At 36.4% G+C, this 22599-nt stretch overlaps 1 protein-coding gene across 1 annotated transcript in view; it reads right to left on the reverse strand.

Annotated features, from left to right (window-relative positions):
- The window catches only part of LOC128707544 (uncharacterized), a 37385-nt gene extending 19801 nt beyond the window's left edge, over window positions 1-17584 (reverse strand). The window contains exons 1-4 of the mRNA XM_053802501.1: window positions 17059-17584; window positions 13496-14069; window positions 3956-4058; window positions 2993-3212 (exon numbers count right to left, since the gene is read on the reverse strand). Of these exons, the coding sequence (XP_053658476.1) occupies window positions 2993-3212; window positions 3956-4058; window positions 13496-14069; window positions 17059-17584 (1423 nt within the window). The remainder of the gene's footprint in view (window positions 1-2992; window positions 3213-3955; window positions 4059-13495; window positions 14070-17058) is intronic.
- Between the last annotated feature and the right edge of the window lie 5015 nt (window positions 17585-22599).

The following is a 22599-nucleotide window of genomic DNA, read 5'->3' on the forward strand; positions in this document are numbered from 1 at the left end:
GCTTTCCTTATACACTGAATCTCTGGAGCTGGTACTGTGATTTGATTCACCCTGTAGACGTGAACGTAATTTTTCTTATCTATAAAGCTCTGAAACTAAAAGACCAACAAATAAGTTGTTCAACCATGCATACATGATTCATGAAGGATTTACTTTTCGGCTTATAAGAAAATCAAATGCAAAATACATAGAATGTTAACTTATAACAATAAAAACGTATCAAACATGGAGCATGTATCATGTAATATATTCTTGAATGCATGACATAACAATGTAGCCAATTTTGGTTGAAATCTTGACTGGTATCAGTACTCTTCATATTTGAACAAGTTTTGTTACTGCACATTGCAGATCATATCGGCAGATGCATAAAGCTTACAACAGTTTCATATAGACATAAATTACAGCTTTTCCACTGGGCTGTGAATGCTATGAAAATGACATTGCTTAAAATTTATTTCGTTCATCACAAGGAAAGGATGAGAAGTACCAAAAGATTTCCTTGAAAAGTTGAGAAGTGAGTTGACTTGCAAATAATTTGACCTGCTGCAATGACTTTGAGAATGTAAATTAAAATATTACTTTATTTAAAAAGTTATGAAATTTTAAACGGAATAATCAAATGCAGTGCATTTTCGATAAATTTTTTTCGTGACGCTCAGGTCAGGTTCCGTAACATATACCTTGCCTGAGACTATTATTTTATGCAGTATATGTAGAACATTCCATTCGTAAAACCATTGAAGCAAACGAACATAAATAGGTTAAAGTACAAAAAATCGAAGGCAGTACCCAAAAGAAGCCCAGAACAACTGTTTGGTATGGTGTGCGGCGAAGCAATAGGTGAAGGTCTTATAATTTTGCATGAAGCCACAGCCGCGTAAAACTACTTCTTGGCATCCGTGCACTGTTCTCGTCGTCATTGTCGTCGACATCGTGGGGCAATTGACTGTCTATCGCAGTGGTGTAGAAGTACACTCGGGGAAGAAAATTTATAATACGATCCCGATCGTAACAAATGAGCGCCAGCGCACTGTCATATTTTATGCAAGTTTATGTTCCTTGACTGAAGTCGGTTGTTTCCGTTGGCATCGCAGCGAGTACGAGCAAAATGTAAGCGGCTTGCATATAATGCCGATCTGACTGGTTGTTTTTTATAATGCGAATAAAAGCAACTGTTTGTGGGGTTTGTGATTGAAGTCTAGTTGCGTTGACACACGGGTTGAAATATGTGTGGTTAAAATTCATACAAAGGATAAATAAAGCGTGTTCTGTAATGTATGTTAGTTATTCTGGTTGTTCAGAAAAACTATGTTTATTTATAAACATGAAAATCAAACGAAATGTGTTAATTTGTGTTTTATCTAGTATTGAGTTTTGTGTAGTAATAGAAACGAAATGTAAGTACGTATGCATTTATTTAGTTATTTGGATTAAGTTTTAATATAAAAGATCGAAAATGATATACAGCAAATCCCCGCAACACGTCATACTCGCTATACGCTATTTTGCAATACGCGATTTTTTGTAAAAATAACAGCTCAAGATAGTCAACGGAATTCTGCAAACGGCAGTTCTAAAAACTTGAATACGCAAAGAAAAAATAGAAAAAATGAAAAGTTTACTAGTTATATTTTGTAAAAAATATAATAAACATGCGAATTCCTCTTAGGTCACCGCAATATTATTGTGAAATTTTCTGTGACCCCTAATATATGTCTATATTTCAACGTTTCAACATGAAAAATAAACGCTTTTTCTAAAGAAATTCTAAATATGCTAAAGCGCTCGGTCCCAAACATTAGCGTACAGCGGGGAGCTGCTATATGTAAGAACGGGGATGCATTTGAAGAATTGTTCAAGATTGAATATAGCTCAAGAACTGACGTAACTATTACTCGATCTGTTGGAAATCTGCTGCATGCGAGCCTAATTCCTGTTGTGAGTGATACGTTTATTAACATCATTCAGTGAATGAGACCTTAATGACACAATGGTGTCATATTGGGTAGACGAGCTCTTTGAAATCTGTGCGAAAATAGGAAGGAAAATACGTGGCTACAACATTTTTTGTTAGGGAAGTTTTTCGATCAACAACAGCTGATTGCACATGCTGGTACATCATGGTTGAGCAGTTTCTGTGGCAACAGTGAAATAACCCTCAAGGAATTATGCGGTCTACGTGCACAGGCAACATAAGAAACCCAAAATAAGGACAACATAAATAATAGTACCTTCCAGGAATACTTAATGGGATACGCAGCACTTGTTTATTGTGTAAAAGTGGTGCGAATATTTCGTGGATAAGAAGGTAGTAAGCTTCGGCAGATGGTAAACGGCATGTACCGAATTGTTTGCTATTGGTTATGCACACCCACACCCACAGCAACAGATCGAGCTAATATGAAGTGACCATGAATGGGAATAGAATCACAGTGGCTTGTTATACTGGCACAATTGTTATCACTATGTTTTAACAATGAGCTGAAAGTTCTCATAATTGCACGTATTCATAGGTGATAAGAAATAGTGACAAATGGCTAATTTACAAAGAAAAAAATTATGGAACAAAAGTATCTAAGCGAGTAAACAACATAGATTTTCCTACTATTTCTTGCAAAAATGCATTCCACATGTTTGTTTTCGTTAGAACTTATTTTACCACGTAGTCGGATAGTAAGTCCTTGCTACGGGGGATTGATCCGGATAGGGTTTTGGTCTGGTCCGTTCGTGTGAAGACCAGCGCCGCTATCATCATGGCACTGGGCTGTCCCAACATTTCACATGTAGAATAATGAAAATCTCATAATCTTTTTCTTTATAAAAATAATTTTGAACTGTCCATCACACCAACAAAGCGGTAAATATAATTCGCTGTTAGTATCGTGCTATTCTCTTTTGATTTTCTTACGCTGAACTTCATTAAATAGTGTTTGGTGGCTGATTCTAATGTTTGATATTTAAGATATAAGAAAACACCATTACTACTTACCGTTAACATACAGGTAGTAAATAATAACTTTGGGAGGATGTGTCGATATCTGGCACTCGTACACCCCTTCGTCATTCTTGTTCGCTCGTGAAATCTTCAAACGCCAGTTGTTGGGATATTGGAACTCGATTTGGTATCGGGAATCACCGGAGTATGTCTGTTTTCCGACGGTTAGCAGCTGCAAAGCTGTGTCGCCGCTTTTTCGTCGAACCCAAGATACCTACACAATAGGGGAAAAACACGAGTTACATCAGAAAAGTTTAAGAACGGCAAAAGCTGGCACCGTGTACTGGTGTTCACAAATTGAATTTAACCTTTGGAGAGTATATTTCATGGGATGGGATGGTATAAATTTCTTTTTTGCTTTCTTTTCAAATTTTTCCGAGTCGTTTTGAAACGATTCCTGCATCTAACATCCTTTACTTCATGGACATCGGTTTGAACGAGGTATAAGTTATAGCAGAACTTGTATATGGTCGACCGCTCGTTTTTGTAAAACTTTCCGGCTAGGAAGAACAAAACTAGTTCAACCTGTTCGTAGCTTGGACAGATTGCATTTTTTATGTTCAACGTGTCACAATTGAAAATGTATTTGACTTTGTAAGTGAATGTTACGATCCCCTATACAAAATTGTAAAATTTGTACATTACGTTTTGTCGTTCCATTTTTTTACACAATATGTATTACAATATGTAGGTCTGAGAATTCAACCTTTAAAACAGGTGGAACGGGTGCGGTTTATATTTACTTTGTAAACTTATAGCAATAACCACATTTTTATCGTCCACAGTACACCGACAAATGTTGTAGATACGTTAATTGTTTCTGCATTTCTATATGTTTGCTGTTAGAATGTACATTTCCGAAAAAGTTTTTGTTCTAAAGTGGTAAAATAGTCGTGAAACCCAAGTCTCTTGCAACTCCATTCATGAATGCTTGAAGCATTAAAACATCTTACTCACCGTTTTATCCTGCAGCAAACTTATTCTACAACTTAAAAAAAGGGTATCACCGTTCTGTACCGTGATGTTGGTGACATTATCAGTTTCAAAGTGCGGCCCGTACCTGTAAAAGGAGAGAAGAAGTTCAAAATGAACATAAGAATAGTTGCAGTTCTATATTTAACATAAAATAACAATTAATGTTACGTAAGAAAATAGGTGGTTCTTTTAAACATCAGTACTTTCAGGTAAAGTATATTACATTTATTGTTTTATTTTATGTTGGTTTTACAATAAACCACCATTAAAGCAGTGCTTGGTCCAGTGCTTTGGCGTTCGGCCTAATGTATCGAAACCAGTGAATCGAACTTTATCATGACGGTCTGTGGTAAAAGAGTGATTATCGAGCAAGGTGGGAAAAAAATAACACTAATGCTAACTAATCCATCATACATCAGGCCTAGCGGTCCGTTAGTCCAACGAGAGAAACACGCAATGTAGCATGGAACAAAAGTGTGTTAGTATTGTTATGTATGATTAGAAGTTTTCAGTAAACTACTGTATCATGTTGAATACACCAGTTAACGTCGAATATGAATTTCCTTTTTGTGCCTTTGTGTTATCACAGTTTTCATGCGCTAGGGATAATGATTAGGGTCGTCAGACTGGCAATGGTTTTTAGTTGGTTACGTTAACGCGTGTTGGTACATTTTTGATTGACGTAAATAGTGCCAGTCAATATGTAACTAAGACCACAAGCTACACATCACAAAAGAGATATTAAATCGTTTGTGATTGAAAACCCAGCAAAACATCATAAGCAATTTTAATTTTTATACTGGTTTAATGAACTTTTCAATTTTTAGTTTTTGTTAATCATTTATGATTTTTTTTGTTGAGACAATGCCGCCATTTCATACATGCCCAATCACCAGCAACATGTTGCATGAATGTAGTCAATAAGTGCTAGCCAGCTCAAGTATTAACGGTAAAGGAGTTCGAATAATACCCATTAATAAGACACTTTCTTATTAGATTGGAGACAAGCTTGGATTTTCTCTCTTCACTTCATCTAAAATCAAAAAATTGCTATGATCAGGCTAAGACGTCCGAACGTATGCTATGAATGTTACATAGTAAAACATAGGATCGATAAAATACTTAAGCTATGCAACAGAATGAATTAAACAATTGAGTATTAGAAAAAAGACGATGTTATCACGCTATCAAGTTAAAGCAATTTCATGTTCCAAGTTAAATTGTTGTACTAACCCAACCAAGTTTTATTGAAAGAAAATGAACATGGTTCAACAACTGTTAATTTAGTAGTGATAAAAAAGTTTTGATAGCTCCACAGATGTTAGTTTATCTGCCACGTTGGGGTTTTGTTTTCGTTGCGGTGTGACAAGTTTGTAACTTTATAATGCTCATACACCGCACAAATATTTACTTGCACTGTCGAAGTTCCACATAATGCCAAAACCATGCTGTTGTTTAGGCTACTGAAAGTGGAATGAAGGAAATATTTGAACGAAAGTTAGAAAACACCCGTTGAACCCGTTTGTAAGCTTTCGGCGCAAATGACCAAAGTTTCGTGTCCAACCGTGCAGTAGTGTCCAATCGGTGTAAAAATACTAGTAACATCCTTGCCTTAGCGCTGTGTAAATAATGTACACATAATTTCTCTTACCTACAGCGTTCCCATGTTCTTTGTTGAAGTTGCTCTATGATTCACGATTAAAGGACCTGCAGATGCGAAAGTGCTTAAAAGGTCATCCGGTTCATAGTTTGCGGTTGTCGGGCAACGGTGTGTACCTCAGTTGGCTCCGGAGGCAATGCTTTATCAAGAGTCATAAAATAAATGTAATGCCTATTTTCCGTGGCTTAATCGCACCGTACGGAGTAACAGTCGCGCCGCTTGTTTAGTTCTTTAGGTTGTTTGGTTTTGTTGATTTTCCGCAAGAGGAAACATGCGCCGGCAAGTTGCTTGCGGTTGGCAGTTGGCTCGGGTGTAAGACAGACATGGTCAACAGGATCTTCTGGCATCCCACAGATGCACACTTACGTTTTGGAGGATGAATGGAAAAGGTGTGTTTTGAGAAAGCAAGCGTATGCGTTGCTTGGAAATGTAATTTTAATTCTACGGCAAAGCCATCACGGCAACATTTTAAACTAGCAGTGTACTCCCGAGCGAGTCGGCCTCGGGACTCGGGAAAAGGGCAATTTAAATAGAAACTCTTTGGATAGGTCTAATATATTGTATTTGTACTTCTAGACTCAATTGTGGTAAAATTAATGCAGCAAAACGATTCTAACACGTTCTGGTAAACTATTCTTCACACTTGTTTGAGCCGTTTGTATTTTAGAAACAAAACATTGGACATAATGTATTTGAGAGTAAAAAAATCACATTGCTTTAGTGAACATCATGCGAGTGGAATGACGAATATTAATCCGTAGGCTTATCAGAGTAGTTAGAAACATCTGTATGAATGTTATCTGAACGTTTTGCCTTTTCTACTTGAGTCCTAAGCGATATAAAAACGTACGATTTTAGATAAGAAGTAGGAATCATAGCTTTGCAAGATCATGTGCCATGATTATTGAAGAGGGCTGTAATAATATCATCGAAAGTAGTAATTTACAAAATGATCTGCAGAAGACTGTAAGGAGAAAGAACTGTCGGGAAAACTGGAATTTTTCTGTCTACAGTATGCAATGCTGTTTTGTAGCCCCAGAAGGCGTAGGGTGGAATTCGACTGTAAGTATCGTGTTTTTACTATACTTATGTATTAAATTCTCTTGTGTTTAAGTTATTCAACCTTGTTTGCTGATTGTTACTAGATGTTTACTTATGTTGTTTATTTATAGAGAAAGGTAATTGTAAGAGTGTTTACAGATGAACGGTTCAAAAATCAGTTTTTAGTTGAAAACAAACAGTTTTTATAACATCAATACAATATTTGTTATACTCCTTTCTAATTCCCAGGTCAAGCTGCATAAAGGAAGGAGTTGACATAAGTTTAATATTATATATGAGTGAAACGGAATGCAATAACGAAATGCATGATTTTATAGGTGTAGTTGTTTCTGAATCATACGTCAAAGATTCGTACGGACGCCGATTGATTGCTTGTACACTCGGTTGAAATCTGCAACAAAAATAATTAAATTACACTGCGGTCAAAAGTGCAGTATCACAACAGCGACACTGCGTGAAATAATAATTATATCGCTGCTGGTGGAGTATTCTACCGCAATAAACATCATGCACTGCTGTTGAATGACCATAACACTACTATTTGCTGTTAGTCATTTGATTTGAATTCGATTGCTATGCACAATTCGAAATAATGTTCATGGCATGCAAACAAGTTTACGCATGACTTTATTAATTTTAATGGGAAGTTGGAATCAATTTCTTCTTTTTCTTCATCTTCTTCTTCATGTAATGGTTTATTAGGTAATGCTTGCCATTACTGCCAGGCTAGCCCAGAACCAGGTAACCGGATAGTTCGTCCTAGGTTTTGTTGAGTGGTTATGGTCCGTATTAGATTTTGTACCAGTCCTGTCATGTGAAACATCTTCGACACCCTCAGCTTCACCCCCGTATACATCGTACTATAATTCTGTAGTAGTTTCTCAGTAGTTTCTCGTACTATATTTCTTTAGTAGTTCTTCTTAGAATGACAGGCTTAGCTTCATTTAAAATGTTTATGGTCTGAAAATATCGTCTTTATATTATCCTAAAATGTGTTTGTACTTTTCTCCTTTTTTATAAGATCGCCTCTATAAACTTACCGTCATTTTACCCTGTAAGAGATTTTCTGTGTAGGTAAGCATCCTTGCTGTTAATTCAAACTCAAGTTGATTTCATGTTCATGTTATTCAACCAAGCACAGTGAAAAGCAGGAGCAGTGATGCAAATTTATAACAATAGATTCAAATATCTATTTAGGAAGGTAGTTTAATGACTTTAAATCTAAAGCATTAATCGGGCATCCTGGAATGTGTTCGTACTGATAACAAGCAACCAAGCATAAATAATCATTAGAATTAAGTACGGTTCGATTTGTATAAAATCTAATGTGATTGTGTAAAATGCACATTGATCAATGCTAGTAAATTATTACAACCGTAAAGGGGTTATTTGAGCAGGGCAGAAAAATCATAACGAATTCTAATCGTTCTATCACACAGGCGTAAAGGTCATCTTAAGACAGCGAGTGTTTATCAGTTACTACGAAAAATTCAATTCAGATAAGTACAATTGAGTATATTGTTAAAAAAGCTAGTATTTGTATTAGAACTGCTTATTACTCAGTGCCAAGCATAAATTGCTAAAAGTAATGTTAAATTATCTAAATATAGGACATTGATATTAACTATGACTAATACGGAATGTTGGTTATTAAAATTGAAAACATTCTCTTGACTATTGAAACGACGTATCATAACGTTGATGGTTATGGCTGAGGTAACGAGTACGATGGCTATCTACTTAACACTTCTTTCACTTTTCCTAAAACTGTTGGCGCATCAATATTGTCATGTAGCTATATAGTCTATTTTTGCATCTTTTTTCTAATATTCCCAACCCAAGTTGGTTGATGAGTTTGAGTGTCCAGTGACAGGAGAGAGCAGGACGATTGGAAAAAGAGGTCGTTATCTTGTCTCCGAGTAGAAAACGGATATCTTCTTCTTTTTTATCGACACAACCTCCTCATGATTTCTAAAACGGCCGTTTCTGGCTTTTTTTTGCTTTATTTACCCGAAGCCGGATAGTCAGTTCTGCGTATGGTGAATTGGTCCGGATGGGATTTTGAACCGGTCCTGTCGTGTGATGACCGTCGCCTTAGGATGCGGGTATGGTAGTCGAGTAGTAGCCAAGAGAACGGGACTTGAGAAGAGAACGCGGTGAGCGCTCTCAATAAATTAAGTTTGTCTGTTTTATGTAAAAGTTACAATTTACGTTGTGTCGTATATCATTTTCGACCATACATACATTACAACGTAACACCCAGTAATAGGCAACATAAACAAATTATTAGCGATAAATTAGATAAGAAAAGGGGTACATAAATCATGCCAATGTTTATTTTTAGTTTAGTGCAAATGCGACATAAAATTTAAAAAAATATGGTTACTTGAGGAAACATTCACAGGCAAAAATATTTAAATTTTAATACAATCTTTAAGCCACCCATGTGATAGGAGTACTTCAGAAAAATGGCATTTATTCAAGACCAAAGATCGCCCTCAACTCCCGTCAGTTGTCACAGGAAAGGATAATTCAGAAAACATCGAAAACTTTTCCTCATCTTAGCATCGTATGAAAACAGACACATGCAGCAGCAGCACATAGCGAGTGAAACGAATGAAATGAATGAAACCGAGGGAGGATAGTAATTGGTGGTTGATCCGGCCGTCCTGATTAAATCCACTGCCTTGACGGCTGTTTTGATGTCTTTTGAAGCAAGGACTCGCCTGAGGTTGGCGTGAATGCTAATGGTGTTGTTGTTGTTGTTTTCGACCAGGAACATCGAAAGTAATTTCTGACAATGGATGGATTTCTGAAAACCAGTGTTTGTAGGATGAGCTAGTGTAGTGTTCACGTATGATAAACAGGTAACTGTAGGATGCTATTTGATTATATTATTATCCGAAACAACTAGTTAAAAAAACAAACCGACTTACTTACAAGCTACAAATTGGCACGAAACATAATAAAAAACAAATTGCTTGTTTTTTATCATCCTGAACATTCTATTTTCTTTGAGCTTCTTACTTCAATGCATGAGTTGGTTTTGTTTGCTCTGTATAAAGTTAAATATTTGTGTTTGGTCAACGTCAAACAAGAAATCGAGTGAAATAAGATTAGATAAGAAAAGCGGCTTGTTAGCTTTACGAAAAGGTGTGCTAGTCTGAGATTTAATATCCAGTGGATAGTAGGTTTTCACTTATCACCGAAAGGAGCAGTGAAATTGTCGCGTATTATAGTATATATGATAATTTTGAGTTTGAGTAGCTAGGTTTCTCGAAATGTTAAAACAATCATAATGCACAAAAAGAAAACTTTGAAAAAAGCATTTCATCTTTTGTAATCTCTGCAGGGAATTCAACGTTATTTCTCACAAATCATACGTTAATTCTTATACGACATTCTTTAATGATTAAATAGTGTAAGCTTTCTCATAATTTTAGTCCTTAACTTTTGAGCTAACGCTGTACATTGGTTTGAAGTTAATTCGATAAAAATGTACAATTTTAATTACAGAGGTTTCTGCAATCTTAGTAGGTTACAGATTGTGTTCTTTTATTCCAAAAATGGATATACGCAATTGATCTTCTGCGAAAATATTCAAGAAGCAGAAGAAGCTATTTAGTTATTGTACAAACATTGGAAGCATTTTTACAGCACTGATTGGAAAAGTAGCTCAATTATACTAAATGTGCATAATATGAACTAATTGACCTTTTATGATTCCAATCACGTTTATGAGCTTTCTAGTGATCCCATTTTTATGTCTATGACAAAACTTCATTGTTATGCTCATTTTTTATGCTTTCCGTGTTACCATTCTTGATTTTAGCTTGATTTTGTGTACTCTTCTCTGTTGCTTCGGTGAGCTGATGAGCAACAATTTTGATTGTTTCTCGACGTCTGTCTTCTGGAGATGAAATTACATTTTTTGATCTACATAAAGTGAGGCACATGGTTGTTGAAAGATAAAATAATTCGTTTACTTTTTTTTCCGAGGAGATTATTGACTTATTTTTGCTTCAACATTCGGTTATTGTTGGCTATTTTCGAACATGGCAAATGTGATTTGGAGTGGAAAATTAAAATTTAATCAAGATCAACCTCCAAGGTACGCTAAATGTGATTAAAAAAGGTGAATCAGGTGGGTTATTGTCACATGCAGCGTACGTAAAAGAAAATTATTCATAAATAACATTTGCAGTAAAAAATACATCGTGTGCATCGAATACAATTATTTTGTGTCACATAAGTTGACGATCCAGTCGTGTTGCTTTTTACGCGAAAGCAAGCTCGTTTTTGAAAAACATAAAACAAAAAATGTATGCAAAATAAATAGCCGCTGGTGTGATGTGATGCATTCTCGGTAAACCATTATTCCACTGGGTGTGTGGAGAAGTAAGATAAAGGGAATGGCAAGGCTGTTAAATTTATGCATCCACTTTCAACACATTCAATTTTTTTATACGTGTTATGCAGTGCCAGCATTTGCAATTTTTCAGTCCTTCCAGTAATGTTGGTGGTTTTACATAATATCACATTAAACGTATTTCATATTTGTATTACATAATCAACTTGTTCAAATTGATATTACTTTTGCACAGGAAGGAATCGTCAGCAGAAGTGCAATGAAATTCATACAAACTTATTTGATCAATCAACTTTGTGTGCAATTTATGTGTGCCCAACCACAAATACAACGCACAAATTGATGGCATTCTAATCAAAGATGACAGAAATGGACCATGTTGTGACTAATGGCAGTACGAAATGATGCAAGATGACGGTGCATGATGACATGACGCATAGCCGGAACAGTTTCTGCACTGCTACAAAAAATGGAGCATAATATGCGTGCAAGTTCGACGATTACGCCCGTGACAACGAACGCAGTTGATCAATGGAAGATGATACAACCTTCTATGGTGGGTCAAAGGCATGTTCCTGCATGTCAAAGGGTTTCATAGCAGGATTGTACTTGCACATTGCGACCCTAGGCCCAGATTACTACGCATCATGCAATGCACACAACCGATGTCCTGATCCAGTGTGAAGGATGGAACACAAAAACTACTCACTCAAATACGCGATGCTTGCACAACCGATTTATCAACGTCATCTGGTTGGCTTGGCTTTCTAGTCAGAAAACTATCACGGTAGACAGTGAAAACACCCAGGAAGCGTAGCAGAAATCTATCGCGTGAAGGTTTACCTCAGCAAGAATAGATTTTTTTGTATGACACATACTATCACACACTAGTGATTGAAATGCATCACGAAACGAGAAGAACGAAGAATAGCTCTTTTATCTATTATCACTGCATGATGTTCTTCTAGCGCTTAGGTTGCTAGCATATGCAGTGACATGCATACTATGTGTCAATGGTGCATGGTACACTACGAGTATCGGTAGCAAAACAAAGCTACGACTGGAAAGAATTCTCTGTATATCAAGTTGATGAAGATCGTAACATGAAGTGGTTATCAAGATCGGATAATCGGAGTGATTTGAAAAAGTTTCCTGCACATTTGGTCAATTTGGGAAAAGAATACAGTTTGTCTGTAGCAATAGCGATCGATGATTGGCGGCAAAACACGTCAAAAGGGTTATTGATCATTTTGGATTGTTGGAGTAATACTCTTTTCATTTCCATTAAAATAACTATGCCTCATTTAATATAGTTTTTCTGTGCATTTCATAATTGAAGTAAGAAAAGGTAAGCATGCAGTGGAAGATACAATGGATACTTATCGTAAAAATTAACCACTGGTTTGATTGATATTTATTGACGTGAGCAGGCATCTTTTGGAATCTTTTCGAACACCGACCAATTTTATGGTGAGTCAACGTTGAAATGGGTAATGTCCACATAGCTACAAATTCAGCTAAGCTTATACGTTAACCATTACTGCGTCAAAGTTGCGGAAATTATTAAGCTAGGGAATCATTACCGGAAACGGTCTGCAGCATAATGAAGTGTTGTATCGTACTAAATTGTTGCTAGAGCACTTTTCATGCACGATCATTCCTGTTGATTCTGCCCATAAAAGCCCATGGGCGTCAATGCTACACAGAACAGAAAGAGTTCCAATATTCCTTGCTAGTAATGATGTCACGTAGAATCCATTTGCAGGCTGGTACGAAGTTGGTTTCTTGTTTCTGCTTGGCTATCATCACTGGAAATATGTTTGTGGAAGGGTTCCACTGCAGAGATGGTCATGTTATGCACCAAATGTCAGAAAACAGATTTTCAACGCAATTCAGGTGTTTCATTTTTCACACAAAAGGCTGCCTAGTGTTGTTCACAGAATGTTTAGCAAAAGGAAAACAGAGTCAAATGAAACTACTGCTGCCAAAACACCTTTTGCCACTAAAACCATTTTCTGAAAGACCGATCGGATTTTCAATGTCGTTTCTGCCTTCATCCGACTTTGTGGTGTACTAGCGGAGCAGAATGCTTGATGAAATTATTTTACGGTAGCTGGTACGTGTTTGCAGTTTTAATTCAAACGTGGTGTCTTTTCGCCTAACGCGTCTCGATTATGTTAAATGGGGTATTGCTTTCTACGGTAGGTTAGTTGAGAAAACGAAACTTTATTATGAAGCTGCTGTTAAGTATTTTTCAATACCATTCCCTAATTCCTAACCATAGCTGAAACGTTACATATCGATCCACCCACGCTGCACTTAGTTTTAGTGAACGATGTTGTTAAGCTGTTATGGGTGCTGCGGACACAATTGCTGTGGACGTGTGAAGTGTTGTGAATTTTTGTAGTTCCTTTATGTTACCAATACTTACCTAGTATTGTAATAAGTTGATTTGTAGTAAGGAGGATGATGGTCGAATACATAGTTTAGGATGGGGCCGGTACTTTTCAGTAACTTACGATGCTCGCCTACAGGTTTCACCACCATTGCCGGAGTAGTAGGATTAAGATTCATTGAATTAATTGTTCGATGGCGATACAGGCTTGATGCTGTAGCTGTCGTTAGTGTATCGTTGGATACGATGGAGTGAAAATTTGTAATGCTGATGGGATTATTTCTTCTTGATGCATCTGATATCGATTGCTGTGCTGAGGAATGCTTCTGTATCGATTTGGGTGGGTCGTTATGAGTGTATGTTGCTACCTCCATTCTCATGGGCTTACTGCCGTCTTGTACATTATGTACCATCACCGCCAATTGCACACTAGACGTTGGCCTTCGTATTGTTCGTTGGGTTGATAAAGATAGATTAGTGATGTGTTGCTCCTGTGACACATCTTCCGCTGATACGGTGAGTCCTGATAGGTCTGTTGTAGCAAAAGAGCCCCTACTGTCGGCGTTAGTGGTCAGACCCAACATCGACGAAGGTAGCTGAACAACTGTGCCTATTAGTAAAGGAATATAAGACAAAGATGTTATAAGCCAAAATGAAGATAAAAATTGTTGTGTGGCTTATTAGCAGTAATAGTAAAACTGAACACGATGATTTTCCTCCAATCGTTTATCGGCGATTGAAGCCACTGTGCTTTGTGGTAATGTTAAAAGACATGTGAAAAAAAAATGACATTGAAAAGAACTGAATGCAATATATTTCTATAATTAAACATGTACGGCAAGGTACCAGGTAAAATGCTTATTGGAATAAATGTAGACCATTTAGAAGGGTGTTGATTCGCTTTGCATATTTGCTAATGATTCTTTTAAATTTTTTATCATGATTCAAACCAAATTTGATATCAAAAGACTTTCCAATACGTGTTTTAGAATTTAGGTGAATGTATACATCATATTATATATCGCAGTATCGTATAGGAAGCATTAGCCTTGATATTTTAACCTGGAATGTTTACTCCCTAGAGATATTTACTGGTAGTCTGTATCTCCGTCTGTATCTTATACATCGTTAGTATCGATTGGAGCAAGTAAGATTGTCATTTTTGAAACGCCCTCAGAAACGAACAGTTGTTACTAGAAGAATACCAATGCGTATTCCTCAGTGCGTTACAATGTCTGTGCTTTAACGAGCAGAATATAATCCAATCCAATTCCTCGAACCGTTGTATGTAGTTCGCGTATCCGATAAATTGGGTTGAGAATATGGTGGACTAGACATTCAAAGTAAGTTAGCACGAAGGTGATAGGTAACCGTTATTCTCCAAGGAAAGTGACGCGTTCAAAGAGACTTTGAATTTAGAATTGCTGAGCGATACTTTCGTGTAATTTTTTACAGACAAATTGTATGTGTAAGTGCCAAGAATAGGAAATTGAATTTAACTTGTAGGTCGTAGCCTGAAAACTCTTCGTTTTCGCCAAAGGTGAATATTTACATGGCCTTCTAAAAATTGTGTTTTTTCCTAAAAAAGACACAGAATTGCGAAATTTGAATATAAAATAAATCTGCTACATGAAATGTTTTAAGTACCGCAAAAAAATTGTGAAACTCATGAATAACATTATTTGAACATTACAATTGATGCTCTAGCTGCTGCAGATGGTCATCAATCTATCATTATTCTCATCTCATTCTCATATCAATGAGTAATCTTCATTCATCAGCAGAAAATAAAGTGTAAAATATTTATGATGGACGTATGGAGCAAACAGTAGCGACGGTCTTTTACAGGACAGGATCGGTATCGAATCTTATAGGGGAATGTAGGTGAAGACGGACAATGTGGGAAAGATGGACAGCTTTTATAATCGTAGGACAAATATATGTATGAAATTTTCTAATCTTTAAACATTTGTAGCATCTAAACTAAACGAGTAACAAACCATTTCAGAACTGTTGTGCTGCAAAATTTGTGATTGTGTCAAATTTATAAACATAATTTACAAACAAGTATTGTTCGTGAGCATTCTAGAGGATGTAAATTGGTTACTACGAATAGTAAGTTCTAATGCATCTTGCATTTGTATTTTCGGTGGGTCGTTAAGTTGTTCTTTTACTAATGTTGTAACTTGTATTTTTTTAATTCCTTTTCTAATGATTTGTATCAGGGATCTCCAAACTACGGCCCTCGAGGGTCTCCAATGCGGCCCGCGACACTTTTGATAATGTTATTATCTTAAGGAATTGTGAAGTTATAATATTTTATTTTAGTCCAAATATTATTTACTGTTATAGTTAGCAACATTAAACACTATAAATTGAGGTAAGAAAACATCTTCAGCAAAATATCTTTGTGAACGACCCGTAGTTTAATGTGTAGCCCCCACGTTACGGTAGTTTCAACCAATGCGGCCCGCGTGCTGAAAAGTTTGGAGACCCCTGATTTGTATTATGGTCATAAATACAACAGCAAGTCGGTGTGTTCTTGGATGAGAAATCCTCACCCTACAGTGTGATAATGAAAATCATGGTGCAGTCCATTTCAAAAAAGGCTGAACTACACTTTGGACATACGGATGGCCACCAGAATGCTAGCTCTCAAAACATTTGAATGGCTGTCGTGACAGTTGATAGACTGTGCGTTCCAGCGTTGTTGCTTTTTATAGTGCATGTGGATATCGCGAATGCGTCTTGAAAGTAACTTTGTAACCGTGGCAAAGCCGTTGTAACCTACGAGATCCGTTTGTTATGAGCACGAGAACATTCCAACAAGCTTCAATACCATCAGCCATAGTCCACGACATCCGAGCTTAGCTGGAAATAAATATACTGGCGTTCATTTTGCACCCACAACGGCCCACGTAAACTCCAGGACTGAATCCGTTAGGTTTTGCTCGTTGGCCATTGTGTAGGTGAAGGATATCGCTAAAACGTACATAGATGTCAATACGCTCTAGACAGCCCATCTCCATGAATGACGTTAGTTTGTACAGATATATATCTGTGAATCCCACGTTATTGCTCTGCGATAACCGGAACCTTATGCTAGCCATGTTGAAAATAAGAGATAAAAACAATTTTATCCAACTCTAATATTTTGGTGAAAAATCTGTTTAAAATGGAACAAAATGAAAAGTATGTAGTCTTTCTGAAACTCACAGCTGTGTGTAATTTTAAATTCTGGAAGTGTAATTGAATTGTAGATTATGTTTAACCTGCCTTTACAACAATCCGAAAGTAACGTGATTTTTTGTTGAAAGAAAATTAAAAAAAAAAAACAGAAAATTGTTTTCATCATTATGAAATTTCTTCAGGCGCATTAGCAGTTGGTGTTTTTTTTACATTTAAATTTTTTTCGAGAAGGCAAACACGGAGTATGCCACCTTGCCGTTCCGTGTTAATTGACCTAGTTCTATCGATAACTACTGCAACTCATTTCAAAATAATAATTCAGCCCCTAAGCCAACCATTACCATCGATTTGAGAGCGACGAAGAAGTATATGATAATAATTGTGGAAATTTAAAACGAACATTGCGTTACCTTCTGTGAGCTGCAGTTGCTTCCGGGGTTCCCTAGGGTTTTGATAATGGTGCTGCAGAAAACGTTTTGAACCGTCTGATTCTAATGTATCCTCGACAGCTTCTAGGTCATTCAATTCCGTTTGAATGCTAACGTGTACGGATGTAGATGCAGGCATGCCACCATTCAATGGGGACATTATCCGTACGGGGTTGTCGTGAATAATGCCATTGCTGTTGTCATCCGCATCGTACCTGTTTTCTTCCACTGTCACCGGCCTTTCGTTGTCCGTGTCGCTTTCGTCATTTTCTGATGTATCATTTTCGTCATAGACATCCTGCTCGTTCAACGATGCAATTCCAGAGTCATCGACAGCAAAATTGCTCTCTATCCGGCCAGTGTTGCCTAAGTGCGATTCAATCTGGCTGGTGTTTTGAATGTCATCGGTATTTGAAGGATGAGTGAGTTGATATTCTTGGTCTGCTTGACCCGTTGATGATACACAGTGTGCTATCATTAGAACAATTAAACAGCATTGATACATCATGACGGACGCCTGGAATGTGCTACATTCACGCCACAATCTCCGTAGATTGAGCGATGACTAAGTCCGTGTGAGTAGTTTGTCCTAGTTTTTTTTTCAAAATAAATAAAACATCTTCTTTCGTTTTGCTCGGTCAAGAAACGCAGCTGTACGCGTTGCCGTCGTCGTGACGGAGCGAATCATGTTATGCTGTAATATTTAATTTGAAAACTTTGTATTCCAAGAAGATATTTTATAGTTTTGAAATGCGCATGAAGTCAACAGTGTAATATTCTGGAATGAAAATGAGAAACACAGAACATAATTACAATGATTATTTTCCTCATTTTCAATGCTTAATTTTAATCATAAGTAGTGAAGTAATCGAAAAAACGAGGATAAATATATAAAGAAAACAAAAACATCGTTCTATCTTGCCGGATTCGTTTGTATAACGTTGGTTGTGAATATTCTGTTTGATATCATGTTTCCTTAACCTAACTATTAAACCACATCGGAGAGCAAACGAAAAACGATTTCCCTACTATTGCACTTTCCGACTCGTAATATTCGTTTTTCTGTTTTCTTTGTAGAAAACGTTGGTCGAAAATCGGCGCTACACATAAGGTTTTCAGTTCAGTTTTTGGTTGAATGAATTCCTTGTCGTCGTTTTATATCTTGCATGGTTCTTGTGAAAAACACAAACATCATGCTACTGCTTTTGTGATCTTCGTGAGCTCATATGCTGGTGGAACTGTTCTCAGTTAGTTTGAAAACACGCAGCACGTGTGCGGTGTTGGTTTTGTTCATGTGTGGTATAAAGTTTGTGGTCCAAAATTTCCGCAAGTGACTGTTTTTTCTCGATCATTTTTTTTCTTTTTACTTATAATCGATGAAACCTTCAAACTGATTGCTATTTCGTGAACTTTTTTTTGTTTGGTGTGAAGTACCACAGCCCAATCAACACTTGAAGTCTTCCAACAAGCGTATCACAAAGTTATCAAAAACCTATATTTTGTAGGCTCATCCACTTTCTAGCGCTGCAGGCAGTCAACAGGCGTTGGCAATTTTTCATCGCTTGCGGGGAAACTAACCAATTAACCTGGCCGTGTTTCAGTGCCGCGTTGCTTCTGTACGAAACATTGTTGTTTTGGGAATATTTTTCATTTTTTTCTAGCAAAAGCTTTTATTCTGATTGAACATGCGTTTCGCTGCTCTTTTTGTCTTGAAAGATTTTGATTTTTACCAGTAGCGAGACTAGCAACAACAGCGTGTGATGCAATAGTTGTTCAGAGTTTACTTAATGCATTTGATTAAAAATGCAAAAATGATTAAAAAGCCTTACAAACAGTTTTTAAATTGGTTCACAGTTTATAGTATGCTTAGAATGGATACTTTGTACCAGCAAATTGAGTGTTTTATGAATGAAAATATTTGGATCGGGCCGTTCTGCATGAAACAAAGGGAGTATACAATAATTCATACAAAGAGCAATACTGCAAGGTCGATGGTACTTTTTTTTCGTTAATGGTGGTACTTTTTTCCGTTATATTTCATTGATGAACATGGATAGATCGATTACAATAGATAATATTAAATTGACGGAGAAGTTTTTCTTAACGCGATTGTCGGTAAGGAAACGGCTAAAAGATTTTGTCGGTTATGCTATATGGTAAGCAACCACAAATTGGTCTTTATTTGCCTTCTACGTTGCGAAAGCGCGTTCTTTGTCCCTATTTATACAATTTTTCCGCTCTCCTAACGACCATTTGTCTCCTAGCCAATGTCGACTCGCACACTGTCCCATCCTGATGTTATTCCGCTTGACGTTTCATTTTACAATAATGTTGTTCGCACGTAGTTGTAAATTGTAAAGCGTATGATGACGTCTATATTAAAAGACGAAGAATTGATGGTTTAATTTTTAAAATGTTTTTTTGTAAGTATTGTAAATTCTCAATTATGTTGAGTGGTACCAAACGTTTGTATCAAAGTTAGAAAACGTATGATGTGCCAATTTCATGCACAGTGAAGAAATAGCAATGTAAGAATGTGATCGCATTCAATGAAGTGAATGCTCATTGCATAATGACCGGTTCATTCATGCAGAGAAAAAATCCTTTCAGGAAAACATTTCTCTTGTTTTAGTACAAACTTCGCCTCTGATGCATAATGAGAAATGTTTACCGAAATCCAGTTGACTATATCAATTTATTTGTTTTGCTTTCAGCTCTGTTTCGTTTGGTAAATAGGATTTTTCTTATCTTGCTTCTGTTTTACCCTCAATCAAGTAACATACAAATCTGTCTCGTTAAGAAGAATGTTTGGGAGAGAGTAAGTTTCAGAGCCAAAATGAAGAAATATTCTTCAAATTTGAAGTAGTCTCTATAATGTGTGTAACTGTGTGGTCGTTAACCGGTGATTTATTTTGAGTTGAGGTAGGATAGAATTTATCTAACATCATAATAATGACATTAAAATAAGAAACAATAGGAAATTTTATTATGCATATAGAATACTGTGTAGATTGACGCACTGTACGTAACCTGTTGCAAGCTGTTCATAGCAGGAATGAGTAAAATGAATGTCATTTCAAGCATGAGCTCATATTATATTCAAATGGAAAAGTTACGAAAAAACAGTTCACTAAAAAATGTAAAGCATTGTTATAAATATGATAATGTTGTGAAATAAACAAACACCTGTGGCATTAAAAAAGGATGTGTGTTGGCAAAAAACCCATTGTTTACCATACTATTGTGTCGTTTTGAATTTCAATTTTACCCCTGATGCAATAACAGGAAACCTCCACTGCATATATATCATCTTTGATGCTAATATGATGGTTTTAAATTAGATTCTCTTGGACGAAATTATATTTATCTGCGTAAAACAATAGGCAGTCTAAATTTGCACTATTTTGTGTCACTTTTTTGCTGCAAAAGTTTTTATGTCAATTGTCAAAAATGTATGTAAAGCAGATACCGTGTCGAGTATTCTGTCTAATGTACAATAAGTTGTGAAACTAAATCTATTCTAGTGTAAGTTACCACCAGTTTTGTCTCTTCGGATCACTCATGAAATGAAATGGTTAATGTCGAACGATCGACTAATTTGTGCCTTTATGACATCATACTTGCAGGTCGATCGTCAGACTATCTCGTTTACGGCACTACAATTTTGAAGGTGTCGTCCTACAATTTCTTAGTTATTGTGTTTCACCCAATTTGGACCAGACTACTTTGGACAAGCACTAATATTATCTAACAATTTTAACGAGAGACAAATTCTACAAACGCCAACCGCCTATCATGCAGACGGATCACTGTTAGAACAGTTTAATCAGAAAAGTTCTAATTTCATTTTTCATTATCTGATATATTTTATTTTGATTTCTGTTACATGAAACTTTCTGCCACTTTGGGTTTCGATGTTTGTAACTTAACAAATATTAAAGGAGAAACACATCAACCTCGAAAGTAATATCTTTTACTGCTTCAACACTTTACAGATACACTTGTTACAAATGTTTTGTAACATAACAAGGTGAGAGGCATTCTACAAACAGCTTTCGATGAATCGTAATCAAATTTTTTCATGATGGTGGCTTTTGTATAAAAGTCTTTTTAAATTATTAGGTACACTTTCAGTTCTGTGAACGGGAGCTTCTCAATACGGTCTGGCCATTCCTTGGAGCACACCGAGCGTCTTGATATCAGGGTGTAAAAACCCTTTAAGCAGCAAGACTAATACCAGTTAAACATGCTGTTTTAAAATGTAATAATGCAACATAATCTACAAGGTGGTTTTGCTGTTGGGTTTTTGCTGTTAGGTGAGCGTTGTTAGTTAGCGAATCGCATTGTATGAAAAATAGAAAACCATTAAATTCGTAGCTACGAATGATTTATGCTGTAACATCCCCAAAACACTAACACTATGTTTCAAGATGGATAACATTTTCCCGTGATATAGGAGGTTGTAATTATGTGCGTTACGGCTAATGGGACGTAATGAAGGGAACAATAATTAATCACCAGCAAGTAGATTGTCCTGTGAGGAAAATGCTTCAACAGACGCTACAATTTGTGATATATTCATTGTTGCTGCACTTGTTATGAGGCGCGTCACTTCCAGGAAAACTGTTGTTCCTGTTTAGAAAATCACAAACAAAACTAATTACATAATAGTCGAACACCAACTTCGTAGGTGTGTATCGACATCATATTGATGCTGTTTGATGTATAGTATAGAGCTTAAAGGCAATTATATAAATTTTATTTATGGTACCGAAAAATGATGAATTAATACAAACTAATAAACTTGACTTGATTAGTTGATGGTTTAGTCATAACCATCATCATTAATAATGTAAAAATGTTGTTCATTTTGTACTTGAATAACGTGTATAGTTTCGTCTGTGAAATTGTAGAAAGATTTGAACTAAAAGTGTGGAAATAAGTAATACAAACTGTAACAGTGCTTTTCTCTGAAACCTTTATGGCCATCACGCACACCATGGGTAGCTTCGGGCTTTTGCATTAAATGGTTCCCAAATCGCCCACTAAAGTGTAAGGTAGAATATTGCGCCATTACTAACAATATAGTGCAAAGGCTTGAATAGGTAGTTGGGAACGTGCTACGTCGGGGAGTTGTGATTTCCAATAGCGTTATGCAAATGGGTACTGGAACGTTTTATGTAAATTTTAACGAAGGTCCTGTACAACTCCACGCTGTCCATCTTCTACAACCGACAAAACTGGAGGAGTATCACTGAAAATAACAACATCTCTGACTCCAATCTGTATAATTTACGGGCCATGAAATCGGAGCAAGAGGCCATCATTACGAAGGTCAGATAAAAACGTTTCCAAACATCTCTTTATTTAAGAAGGTTTTGCCATTCTGTAGTCAGTTATTCTTCTTATCATCTAGAGAACATGGCTGGTTTGAGGTTATGAATGAGCTTATCGACAAAAATATAGGACTAATGAATCTGTGGGCGAACACTAGGTAAAATGTTAGCTTTAAAACTGACAGGT

Source organism: Anopheles marshallii, chromosome 2, assembly GCF_943734725.1.
Source record: "Anopheles marshallii chromosome 2, idAnoMarsDA_429_01, whole genome shotgun sequence".
Taxonomy (NCBI): Eukaryota; Metazoa; Arthropoda; class Insecta; order Diptera; family Culicidae; genus Anopheles; species Anopheles marshallii.